At 44.2% G+C, this 13,022-nt stretch overlaps 1 protein-coding gene and 1 long non-coding RNA gene across 4 annotated transcripts in view; one reads left to right on the forward strand and one right to left on the reverse strand.

The window, feature by feature from the left end:
• The window catches only part of LOC308482271, a 35,833-nt gene extending 27,453 nt beyond the window's left edge, over positions 1-8,380 (reverse strand). Inside the window, exon 1 of the long non-coding RNA XR_013989175.1 lies at positions 6,263-8,380. This is a non-coding gene — a long non-coding RNA (uncharacterized lncRNA). The remainder of the gene's footprint in view (positions 1-6,262) is intronic.
• SEC23B (SEC23 homolog B, COPII coat complex component) overlaps positions 5,623-13,022 on the forward strand; it is a 31,180-nt gene continuing 23,780 nt past the window's right edge. The window contains exons 1-6 of one of the 3 annotated variants that reach the window (XM_081015161.1): positions 5,623-5,728; positions 8,410-8,645; positions 10,570-10,627; positions 11,852-11,938; positions 12,103-12,339; positions 12,462-12,547. In XM_081015161.1, the coding sequence (XP_080871287.1) occupies positions 8,425-8,645; positions 10,570-10,627; positions 11,852-11,938; positions 12,103-12,339; positions 12,462-12,547 (689 nt within the window). In that variant the 5' untranslated portion in view covers positions 5,623-5,728; positions 8,410-8,424. Of the gene's footprint in view, positions 5,743-5,912; positions 6,066-8,409; positions 8,646-10,569; positions 10,628-11,851; positions 11,939-12,102; positions 12,340-12,461; positions 12,548-13,022 lie in introns of those variants that run through there. The other 2 variants (XM_081015163.1, XM_081015162.1) reach the window with 2 other exon arrangements.

Consider the following 13,022-nt stretch of genomic DNA (forward strand, 5'->3'; position numbering starts at 1 on the left):
GTATTATATTCAGTGGCCCAGAATGTTTTTATTTTAATGCACTTCCTACAAAGCAGGTGCTGGCAATATATTTTATTCATTCTATACGGGGGAAAGTACCATTGCCGTGGGCAAACCAGAGCCTAGGGCTTGCCAATCAGAAGCTCGGCGGTTCAAATCCCTGCGACGGGGTGAGATCCCGTTGTTCAGTCCCTGCTCCTGCCAACCTAGCAGTTCGAAAGCACATCAAGTGCATGTAGATAAATGGGTATCGCTCCGGCAGGAAGGTAAATGACGTTTCCATGCGCTGCTCTGGTTTGCCAGGAACAGCTTAGTCATGCTGGCCACATGATCCGGAAGCTGTACACCAGCTCTCTCAGCCAGTAAAGCGAGATGAGCGCCACAACCCCAGAGTCGTCCGCGACTGGACTTAACTGTCAGGGGTCCTTTACCTTTACCATTGGTCAGTTGTTCTGAAATTATTTTTCCTTCTTGTTGGTACTAATTAGAGTTACTAGTATGAATTTGAACAACCATTCCCATTCAGTTTGTTGCACTATAATATTAGGTTTTCAATAGACTCTTTCCTCATTTTTTCCTCTATGTCAGTTGATCTCTCTTTAATTCAGATAGAATTAAAATTATTTTCTCTGATCAGTTGCAGCAATAGATTTTCAAATGGAGTTTAAAGTAATGGTGTCCATGGCAGATTTATAATCTGCAAGACCCTGTGCGAAACATTTTTGGGTGACCCTATTCATTTACCTTAATTAATGCAACTATGTGAAAATATGGGGTGCATGAGGAGATGACAGTAATAATATTTCTGTCTTTGCATGTATTTCCCCCTGCCCCTTGGGAACAATTCCTGCTGTGGTGTTTATAATAACAGCACCTCTGAAACTGGTGAACCAACCTCCACTGACTTTAATTGGGAAGCAGGAGAAATGAAGAGTACAAACAATGCAAAAGATTCAAATACTATAATTCAGCAATGGCAATGCATTGTAATTATGCTTCAGATGTATTCTCTCAGTTAACAATGCATATTAATAACTTGTGGGGCCCTCAGCTTCAGGGGGCCCTAAAACTGCATTTTGCGCATACCTATGAATCCACCACTGCATGGTATTCCATGTTTTGTTAATAGTTGTCCTAAGAAAAAGCTCTAGCACCTTCTGCGGAGTTTTCTTCAACGGGAACAGGAGTGCTCTACTAGCCAAGCCAGCTCCATCAAAACACCACAGATACCCAATCCACCCTATAATTACTCCGTATGATCAGAATCAATTGAGATTGCATGCATCTTCATAAAACCAGGTTGCCTAAGCCTCTTGCTGGGGGCAGGACAGCTAGGATAAATAACAGATGTGATAGTGAACACCCCTGCTGTGTTCCCTGTGGGAAGGTTTACTTTAGCAGAGTTAAACAATCCCCTTTATAAGTTTATGCAGTGGTCTGAGTTCTACTAATAAAGATGCCTTCCTGGTTAAAAATCTCTTTAAACCCCCTTTAAAGAATACACACACAAATCTGATTCATGTTAATATAAAACTATTTCACTCTCAGATTCATTCAGGTTTACAGAACTGTACCTGAAGGCAGGCTTAGGTTACATAACAAGCAAATAAACTAAACCAGGGGGAAGTTGGTCCTGAGGTGACTGCAAGTGAGCAGTTACCTTTCAAAACTACCAGCAACCGACAAACTGGTTGTCACAGCAACTGGTTAGAACATGGAGGCCGTTAGTCCTCTGTCAGAATGTTGCACTTGACTGCACCTTTACATCCCACATTCCCATATAAAAGTGCAAACAGCGTCAAGTCCACCAAAGTTCAAACTTGCTCGTGCTTCAGAGTCACTCAGATAACTTTCATAAGTTTACCTCCAAATTGCATAACTTCAAAAACTTTCTAGGGAGACATCCATTCAAGACAGTTGGAACTTCTTGAACAAATCTAATGAGATTCAAGTGGTTGGTATCTTTAAAGACTTACTGTTGTGCATCATATTTAGAGCTCTGTGCACAGAATCCAATATGTGCCTCTAAGGAACAAAGCCCTGATGATTGCTATGAACATAGTATCCCACCACCCTGTTCAACCTGGGCATTAGAAGGTTTGTGTCTTGGTTAATCAGGGCAATGGGACGATATAGTCCCAGCTGAGTGGGATCTCTGTCTGGTTTGGCAATCACAGTTGGATGAGACTCTCTCCAAGAGTCTGGTAAGCCCCCACCCCAATTATGTTGTTAAACAAGACAGCAATATAAGAGGCTGATTTTTCTCCAAATATAAAAATTGTTTCCAAATCTGTTCCAAAGGGATTTAGCCATGTTATTGATTACTCTTGAATCTTGCTGCTTGGACTCATGAACTGTTGTGAAAACGTCTCCGGGAGGAGAGCGGGGAGTGTTCGCGTGACACACCTACACACTGCAGCCAACACACTAATGTGTCGCAACACACGGTTTGGAAAGCTCTGATATAAAGGTGTCATGAGTTCGTTATGTGGTGGTCAGACCCTCTTTTTGAGCAGCATGAGCTAAGGTCTGCCCATCCAGTACTGGATTAAGAAAGCTTTTTGAACCTATACACTTGTGTCTGCTTCCCTTTCTTTGGGATTTTTGGGCATTCCCCCAGGGAAAGAACTTGGCATAATTTTATGCAACATTATTCTATATTTCCATGCTGCCACAAGCCAAGGTCTCATTTCTGAGCCCCTCTATTAGCAATCCTGCACTTCCAACTCATCCTGCACTTCCAACACTTGCTGCCTTCCAGTTACTTGCTAGCTCCCTGCCCAACATTTTGAATTACAAAGCCATACTGCCATCCCTTGACATCCATTCCAGCCTTTTCCATGCCTAAGCCTGCCACGGACCATGTTGTCTACGTCTGACAGCTCCAATTTCTTGGAAGCCTCTAACTCCAGTAAATCTAATCATGTAGATTTAACTTGTCTCCTTATGGATCTTGTCAATTTTGTGCCCCCTTGGCTCAGCATACTATGCAATGGAAATGCCCACACTGCCCTAAATTTGATTGTAGATAAATAATCAGTCATGTAGGATATTGCAGTGCAGAGAGCTGCAACGTCAGCCTAGCAATATATGATGATTTTCTTCTAAACTTATAATAAACACACTTTAAAAAACCTTTTGCTTCCCAGATCTTTAAAGTGATTTCCAGGGCTTTTTTTCGGGGGGGGGGGGGGAGAACATTTTGTGAATCTAAGTTTGGCCTCATTGAGGGACACTGTTTCAATATGAGTAGGAAAATGAGAGTACCCCTATATATTTTTTAAGAAAAAAAGCACTGATGATTTCAGATTCTTTATTTCCTTCCCTTTAAACAGGTGCTTGATCTGAAGAAGAGACAGAGGTCTCTGTTTGGTCCTGTTGCCTTATTCATCATGGTATTGATCTCATTAGAGGGACTGTGGCAATGGAATCCTTATTATCTGGAGAATCAGTGGTTGACAGAAAAAAATGTGTACTGGCATTCTTATGAAGTTCCTCCTTCCCTGTGCTACTTATTCCATCTAATTTTGAAGCTGGCCTCATGAGCAGGAAGGTCCCAAAGGACTAGGAGAGGAGAGGGAGGTTTTAAAAAGCTTGATGAATACAATTGCTTCCAATTGGAGAGGTAAGTTAAACAAGGGACTTGGATAAATGAGCTTTTGTGAAAGAAGCAATGTTTCTGAGCTGCTATTTACAGTGAATAACCTCCTCTCATTCAGGTAGGTAGCCATGTTGGTCTGACACAGTCGAAATAAATAAATAAAATGTCCAGTAGCACCTTAGAGAGTTGGTCTCTAGTGCTACTGGACAATTTTTTTATTTATTTCAACCTCCTCTCATGTTTATCTTGCATGTTTTCTGTTTTAAAACACCCAGTTGCTACAGTGCCGTTGCAGGACATATTTGTTCACGTAGAGACAAACTAGGAGCCATGTCAAATACCCATGGCATGTTTGTTCCTGATATATATCTCTTGAATGTAAAAAAATAAAAAAATAAAAATTGCAAGACAGTTGCTTATTTCTTCCTCTTGTCTGAAGTCAGTTTCATGCAGGCCATGAGTATTGCTCTTCTAAGGGTACCATCACCGAGGCTGCCAGCAACTGTATTCCTAAAATGCTGCACTAGTGCTGAACCAATCATAAGTAGTTAATTGCTCGTCCTATTATTTTGAACCTTTGGGATATGTTGGCTTAAAGTATTTGTACTGTGATCTTGATCAGTGAAGTTACGTTTTTGCCCATAAAGACTGAAAAGGTGGGCTTTGTTAGAGTCATGATTGGAGCGCTGTAGTAAGGGACTATCAGACTCTGGTATGTGATCAGGGTAGAGGGGGGTTGTGTGATCCACACCCTCTCCACTCCCCTATCCCACTTGTAACATGGGAAACCTCATAATCGGATTTTGATTTGAGACTTCGCGGGACTTGTGCTTGTGTAGCCAAACTGCACAAGGCAGCCACAAGTGAGTGGTGTCAGAAGACTTAGGGTAGCCCTGAGGTTTGAAAATGGCAACAAATCTGCCAGCGGGGTGGGGGGAACCGAGGGAACCAAGAAACCTCAAAACAGCACCAAAACAACTCAACAGCAGGGGATATCATGTGGCTGGAAGGGGAAGGTGAGCAGTGGGTGAAACGGAATGGCTGGAACGGGACAGAGAGCGCATAGGTACATAAAGGGAAAGAACCTTGTGTGGCTGAGAAACAAGTCCTAAATGTCCCCGGGGATGCAAGTGAGAACTGCCCGAAGGAATCAATGGAGAAATTAATTTCTTTCCATGGAGTTGTGCACTTTCCTCAAAACACAAATTTCCTGCTACGTCTAACTGTCCTTATTTAGTGTGACCATTTAAAAAACAACCACGCTAACGCACCTTCGAAAGCCAATGTAGCTCATTGTCCTCAAATTCATAGAATCATAGAAATCTAGAGTTGGAAGGGATGCCAAGGGCCATGTAGTCCAACCCCTGCAATGCAGGAATCTCAGCACGGAGTCCCTCATCCGATTTTGGTTGCGGGGGTGGGGGTGGGGGGAGAGAGAGAATCTGCCGCCGGTTCCCCGCCCAAAATCACGGCTTTCCCTTTTTCCTCTTTCTCTGCACAACTATGAGCAGGCGGAGCATGGAGGGGGCGGGGAAATGTAGTCACAAGCAGCATCCACGTCGAAGGGATGGTCACTCTGCTTTCCCCCCCCTCCTGCGTCTATGGTCCCGCTCGCGGCCGCTTACTCAACCCAGCGGAAAGCTCGCCCGCCATTTTGAAAACGGGCAGTTGCCCAGGGGCGGAGTCGCGGGCGAGGATGACGCGAGCGCCGTAGGTGACGCATCCGCCAATGGCTAAGCGGCAATCAAGACTATAGACCGAGGAATCGAGACCATAGATATAGGAAGGGGGAGAATCCTGAAAGAAATAGTCGAACAGCAGGACCTTAGAACAAACTCTCAGCTTTGCTTTGTTTCTGAAGAAAGACACCCCTCTGCCTGTTCGCATGTACACCTAAGTCCCGTGTCTTTTACAGGTAGGGCTTTTGTTTTTTAAAAAAACTTTCGCGACTTCAGACGTGGCTCTCCAAGTAGGCGCCGAGCACAGCTCTTAGACGTCACTGGTGTGCGCCGCCTCCGCCTCCGCCATCTTAATTGCGGGCAGCCTGCCGCTGAGGTGTCCTTTCAGCGGTTCCGCCAAACGGGCTGAAAGCGGCGGAAGGGACAGAAGCGAGGCTGGCGCGGTCAGGTGGGGCCGCCGGGGTGAGCCTGGCCCTTCGGGGGCGGCGGGGGGGGGCGCGGCGGGCGCGCCTATCTGCGGGGTCCCGGGCTCTCGGGGCGGGGAGGGACCGGGCAGCGCCGGGCATTTGGGGCCTACGTGTCCTCCTCTCCGAGGCGGCAGCCCGTGAGCCTTCAGGCGGGCAGCCCCTCCGTGGCCCCTTCTCCCCGCGCCTAGAAAACTAGCAGGCCATTGCCGCTTTCTCCTTTACATGCTAGCTTTCTACGTGCAGAGGGGATTGCGTGTGGAAGAAAGATGATTTACTCTTGTAAAACACATACTGTACCTGCTCTCTGAACTAGGAAAGGTAAAAGAACTAGTACATTTAGGGTATGTTGAATATTTCAGCTTTCAAAATCTAAAAATGAGGGGTGCCAGAAAGTTGTAGCGGAACTTGGGAATTCAAAAGCTATTTTGGTTAAATTAATATAATTTGGTTTTGCTTGCTAAGCGAAATGTGTATAAGCAGTAGTATTTTCTGGGGAAAAAGAGGCCAGAACTCACTGTGAATGCCTCCCGTGTTTTCTTAGAAAGGCAATGGCGCCCACCTGAGAGGGGCCGGAACTGAATTTTGGTGAGTTCCAACTGAAAAAAACCCCAGTGTGTAAGATTGCATAAAAATAATTAAAAATGACACTGAAGTACTTTCAGTTATATATTCCACATTCCCTGACATTTTCAGAAAGTAATATTAAATTTCTGTGGTTTTCCCTGAGCACTTTGTGTTTTTTTAATCAAACATAGACTTACCAAGTTAAATGTTGTCCAGTCACAGAAATAACAGCAGATTCAAATTCATCACACCCAAAAGTTCTGTCCTAGGCCCATTGTTGTTCAGATGTCTTTATAAATGATTTAGATGAAGTAATTGAGGGGATGCTCATCAGATTTGCAGATGACACCAAACTGGGAGGGATAGCTAATACTGCAGAAGACAGAATCAGAATTCAACATGACCCTGTCAGATTGGAGAACTGGGCACAAGCTAACAAAATGAATTTCAATAGGGACAAATGTAAGGTTCTGCACTTAGGCAGATGCATAAATATAGGCTGGGGGAACATCTGGTTTACTAGCAGTACATGTGAAAAGGATCTAGGGGTCTTGGTAGACCACAAGCTTAACATGAGCCAACAGTGTGATGCAGCAGCAAAAAAAGTGAATGCTGTTCTAGGCTGCATCAAGAGAAGTCTAGTGTCCAGATCAAGGGAAGTAACAGAACCCCTCTATTGTGCCTTGGTCAGACCACACCTGGAATACTGTGTCCAATTCTGAGCACCACAATTTAAGCAGGATGTTCATAAGCTGGAACGTGTGCAGAGGAGGGCAACCAAGATGATCCAGGGTCTGGAAAGTAAGCCTTATGAGGAATGGTTGAAGGAGTTGAGTATGTTTAGCCTGGAAAAGAGGAGACTGAGAGGAGATATGATAGCCATCTTCGAATATTTTAAGGGCTGAAACATGGTGGAAGGAGCAAGCCTGTTTTCTTCTGCTCTGGAGGGTAGGACACGAACCAATGGCTTCAAGTTGCAAGAAAGGAGATTCCAACTAAACATTTGGGAATAAGAGTAATAGCTGTTTGGCAGTGGAACAGACTCCCATGAGAGGTGATGGACTCTCCTTCCTTGGAGGTTTTTAAGCAGAGGTTGGATAGCCATCTGTCATGGATGCTTTAGCTGAGATTCCTGCATTGGCAGGGGGTGGGACTAGATGACCCTTGGTATCCCTTCCAACTCTAAGATTCTACAGTTCTATGAAAAACATATTTTAAAGACCCCTCAGTGAAGAAATTTGCCAAAATTAAGTTTCACTCCCCCCCTAAAATGGTGTGCCCTACTAGTACAACCCAGATAGAGACGGGACTCTTTCTCTTTCTTTCTTCCTTTTCTTTGGGGGGGGGGCAATACGTTTTTATTTTCAATAACATGAACAGGAAAACAGAACTGAAGCCCTGCCTGAGGTGTTAATAATGACCATGGTACAGCTTGAATTAGCACATCTTTGTTGCCAAGCACAGACATGCCAGAGATCCACATGTCCTCCCTGTGACCGTTCCTGGTCCATTGGGTGGAGTAAGGGGCCTTTCTGCCTGCATTTATATGTGATATAAGTGAAAACAAGTGTTTCATCTAATGGGGTCCTCCTTTGAGAGTCCTTTCATCACTGTTCCTGTGGTTGACCCTCCTTTGGCGAGAACTATGCCTCAGGGAGGATGTGGCTACTCAGGCAGGGAGGCAAAATGGACCTTCTGTGTTTAGATGCTGTGTATCTTAACTACTGTGGACAGGCAGCTGTGGGGAGCACTGTTTGCCCTGGTTCTCTGCTTGTAAGCTTTATTGAAGGATCAACCTGCAATGGGTGTTGGACCAGAGGGATGTGTGGTATGAATGGGAAAGGAAGTTTCTCTGGTGATAAACTTGAGTCTTGCCATGCGTTAATCAGGCATAGACAAAGATGTGTGATACCTTGTTCAGAGAGGTTTGGACACTAGCTGATACCAAGTATTAGTCAAAAGTAAGCCTTGCTGATTTCAATGGGATCTATTTCCAGGTGAGTCTGATTAAGATTGCAATCTTAAGCACCTGTCAAATATCTACTATGGATCTATGGCTCCAAATAGTTGTGAACAAATTTGTTGTCTGTCTTTGCAGAAACATTGCTATTCTATGGCGACTTACCTGGAGTTTATTCAGCAAAATGAAGAGCGTGATGGGGTGCGTTTCAGCTGGAACATATGGCCCTCCAGCCGACTGGAGGCCACAAGAATGGTTGTCCCACTGGCCTGTCTACTGACTCCTTTGAAAGAAAGATTAGACCTGCCGCCTGTCCAGTATGAACCAGTATTATGCAGCAGACCAACTTGCAAAACTGTACTTAATCCACTTTGGTATGACTTTCTTTAACGTCTGTTGTTTCAGTGGAGCCATATTTTGTTAGTGACCTTATTCTGCAAAGCTCAAGACTGCACATTTTTCTTAGAGTAAAGAAAGCCCTAAATTGGAGTTTTGTAATTTAAACATACAGTATAGCAGATTCTTCCATGTCCTATCGGCAAGCCTGTGTGATACATTAAGATTGTATCATGATCCATTACTGTTAAAACTGGGTTGGCATACCCAAAGTACATTAAGAGAAGGGAGAATATTATTTTGCGTCAGAGACACTGTATTGCTCCCAGTATTGAGGGGGCCCAGCGTTGCACACCTGTGAAGTCACAGGTGTGGCGCACATTGCGTGCATGTGACATCACACACACAACGCGTGTGCATCATCCGGAGGATGTTGAGCCTGGAGCCCAGAGCCTTGTGGCTGGTGGCTCCTCCTGAGTGGTGGACACTGATTCTGCTCCACGCTCGGCCTCTTCCGCTCCTCAACATTTGGGGGCTCAGACCCCTGCCAACAAATATTGAGGGGGCCGAAGACAACTCTGTGCCTAGGAGCTGATGCCTCTGTTTCCGATGCAAACCTTAATCATTCAAGCAAGTAAGCCCTGCAGTATGCATGAGAAGTGTCAAAACTTAGAAACCAGACACTCTAACCTAGGCAACACAATTGCACCAGGTAGATATTTGGGCCACTGTGTTGTAGTTAGAGCTCCAGATTGAAAAGTAAGCTTGGAACCTCAGTATTTTTTATATAAATTTAATAAGCCTAATACAGACACACAGTTAGCTGTGGTTTCATAATTGGATTATAGGACTGAGTGTGTTTTTTCTCTGTCCTTTTCTTCTTGTTTGCAAATTGCCTCCCCACGAAAAGTCTGGCTTTTGCGTTATGTGTGAAGTAAACCTGGGTATTCTCTTTAAATGTAATTTGAGAACCCTGATCACAAGTTACACTGAACCTAGCTAGAGAGGATTGGGAAAGAATCCATGCATGGTAGGCAAGAGAAGCAGAAGCACAATCCTGTCACACACACAAAACCTAAACACTGACTGATTGTATGTATGGTATTGAAGTCACAAGGATACTATTTATTTTCTAAGACAAAGCAAATGTAAGGAAACAGGTCTGGCAGTACTTACTCTTGTCCAAAGGCTAACAGGTTAAATGAAAGGGCAAACAGCAAGCCTGAAAAAGTGTCCCACTCCACGGAGGGACACACAGATGCCTTGATACTTGCCAGTCAAAATAGCTCTCCTTGTTGAGGAATCACTTGCTGAAAAAATGTACATTTGCCTAATTGGCACTAACTGAAAGTACTCTTATTGGCTACTAGCAACTGAAATGAAGAAATTAAAGTTGGCTTTTATGAGGTAATGCCAGTAGTAGGAATTTTCTCTTAATATCATTAGTTTTGTTATGTCATATGTTTTCCTTAAGGGACGTGGGTGGCGCTGTGGGTAAAACCTCAGCGCCTAGGGCTTGCCGATCGCATGGTCGGCGGTTCGAATCCCCGCGGCGGGGTGAGCTCCCGTCTTTCGGTCCCAGCTCCTGCCCACCTAGCAGTTCGAAAGCACGTCAAAGTGCAAGTAGATAAATAGGTACCGCTTTATAGCGGGAAGGTAAACGGTGTTTCCGTGTGCTGCGCTGGTGCCGGCTCGCCGGAGCAGATTCGTCACGCTGGCCACGTGACCCGGAAGTGTCTCCAGACAGCGCTGGCCCCCGGCCTCTTAAGTGAGATTGGCGCACAACCCTAGAGTCGGACACGACTGGCCTGTACGGGCAGGGGTACCTTTACCTTGAGGCTATGTATCAAAGACCTAATACCAATTATTTGAGAGAGAAATGGAGCACCCTGACATATATTCCCTTAAAGCGCAAGTTTGATATATCACAAGGATTTTAACAGCTTTATTTCTTTTTTACAGTCAAGTTGATTACCGAGCCAAGCTTTGGGCTTGTAACTTCTGCTTTCAGCGGAACCAGGTGGGTGCAGAAATATAGGTTACATCTTCACTAACTTAAAAAAAAAACCTTTATTGGTGCTGAAGTGATTGCATTGTCCCTCTCCCATTTGCCCAGATCAGTACACCTTTTTAATGTGTCCTGCGAATGTACAACTTTGACCAGTGACATTGACAAAAATGCTGCATAAAAACTTTTAGTTTCTGTTATTGAGCTGTCATCAGTATTTGCCATGCATTTGGTTGTCTTTATGAACCAGGGGCATCATTATGTGTTGCCTTTATTAGTCAAATGGCAGTGGCTCAGTTCAGACATAGCACCAAATTCTGGTTCGTGCTAATCATAGTTTAGAACCTTAACTGAAGCTTCAGCTTCTAAACCTACAATAGGAAAACCATGTTTTAGAGGTGCTTGACTGCTTTCATTTTCCAGCTGCTCAGCACACTGGGCTCAAGAAGCGTTGATCTCCGATAGTCAATTCATTCTTCACGCCAGACCAGGAGTTTGCACAAACCATAATTTGCAAACACATTCCAAATCATGTCAGTCAGATGTCCTATTAAACCATACATAAGTTCGGTGTTAATGATTTGGTGTGATGTCTGAATTGAGTTTGTAAGTTACTGTATTTTTCGCACCATAGGGCGCACCGGACCATAGGGCGCACCTAGTTTTTAGACAGGGAAATCAATAAAAAAATTCTCCCCCCCCCCGTCCCAAAGAGCAGCGTACAGGCTGCGCACAACCTCTCACTGCCGGAGGGGTTGCGCGCGGCTATGTCACAAGCCAAGGCAGCCAGCGGGATGGATCGCGCTCGCTGCTTTGGCTTCCTCTTTAGCCCCACGCAACCTCTCCCTGCCAGAGAGGCTGTGCAGGGCTAAAGAAGCCATAGCCCCGTGCAGCCTCTCCCTGCCGGAGGGGTTGCGCCCGGCTATGTCACAAGCCTGCATTCGCTCCATAGGACACACACACATTTCCCCTCAATTTTTGGAGGGGAAAAACTGCGTCCAATAGAGTGAAAAATACGGTACCTTGACCAACCACTTGAGCTAGTTTGCAAATCCTGTAGCCTGATTTCCAGTTTAATCAGAAATTCATCCCAAATTGGCAGCTGTCATTTTTTAGTAGAATGTGTAATTAAATTCTCATTTTTTATTGAAATATAATTGCTTGTATATACGTTGCATTACAAGTCAGCTTTGACATATTTTGATGTATTTCCTAATCTTTGGCGTGTTTCTCCAGTTTCCTCCAGCATATGCAGGGATATCGGAAGTGAATCAACCAGCAGAGCTTATGCCACAGTTTTCCACAATTGAATATATAGTTCAGGTAATCCTTTGTATGCTGTGTTTGAAACGCCACTGTGTTTACTTTAGTATCTCTGTGACAGTAATCTTAAAGTGTTTAGACTATGGTTTTCTGTAAGGAAAAAAGAGAGTATTCTATTGTATATACTTCAGTGTGGTAAATAAATGTTTTTCCTCCCACACAAGCGTGGTCCTCAGACACCCCTGATCTTTCTTTATGTGGTGGACACATGTTTGGAAGAGGAGGACTTGCAAGCCTTGAAGGAGTCGCTACAGATGTCTCTGAGTTTGCTGCCTCCTGATGCTCTTGTAGGGTTGATAACCTTCGGCAGAATGGTGCAGGTTCATGAACTGAGCTGTGAAGGCATTTCCAAAAGTTATGTTTTCAGAGGCACTAAGGATCTAACTTCAAAACAAATACAGGTATGCTTTGCTTTAACTTTTATATAAAAAAACCCTAACCCAACCTTGTCTGCCCCTCAAAAATTATTTTAAAGTGCAGTCTTCTGGGTTCCTCCAATTCTGATATGTGTTTTGATTGTCAGGATATGTTGGGTCTTACAAGGCCTGCAGCACCTGTTCAACAAGGAAGACCGCATCAGCCTCAGGAACAACCTCTTATTTCAAGCAGGTATATGGTTTTGCAAAGCAAACTGTATTTAAAAGGATGTAGTTGATTGGCTTGCGTGAAACTTCTAAAGATCCTTGTCTCTGTAGATTCCTTTGCATGGATCAAATTTGTCTGTTTTTGGCTATTTTGAAGCAGCTGCTTTTCTTATATATTTAGGAGAGAAGTGGCATTTACAGAATCTTAGAATTGTAGAGTTGGGAGGTACTAGTGAGGGTCATCTAGTCCAGTCCCCTGCAATGCCCAATGTAGGGCTCAAACCCCCAACCCTGAGATTGAGTGTCTTATGCTCTACTGACTGAGCTATGATGGGCAAAGCTATGGTCAAAATAGCTTTTAGCAATTTTATCCAATTTGCATCTTCAGTTTGAAAAGATGGGAAATCACCATATGAAATGTTATATTAAAGTAGGATCAATAATTTAACACTTTCAGGGCATATGGATTCATTTGAAAATGATACCTGATTCATATACTG

This window comes from Podarcis pityusensis (assembly GCF_964106645.2).
Source record: "Podarcis pityusensis genome assembly, chromosome: 7".
Classification (NCBI taxonomy): Eukaryota; Metazoa; Chordata; class Lepidosauria; order Squamata; family Lacertidae; genus Podarcis; species Podarcis pityusensis.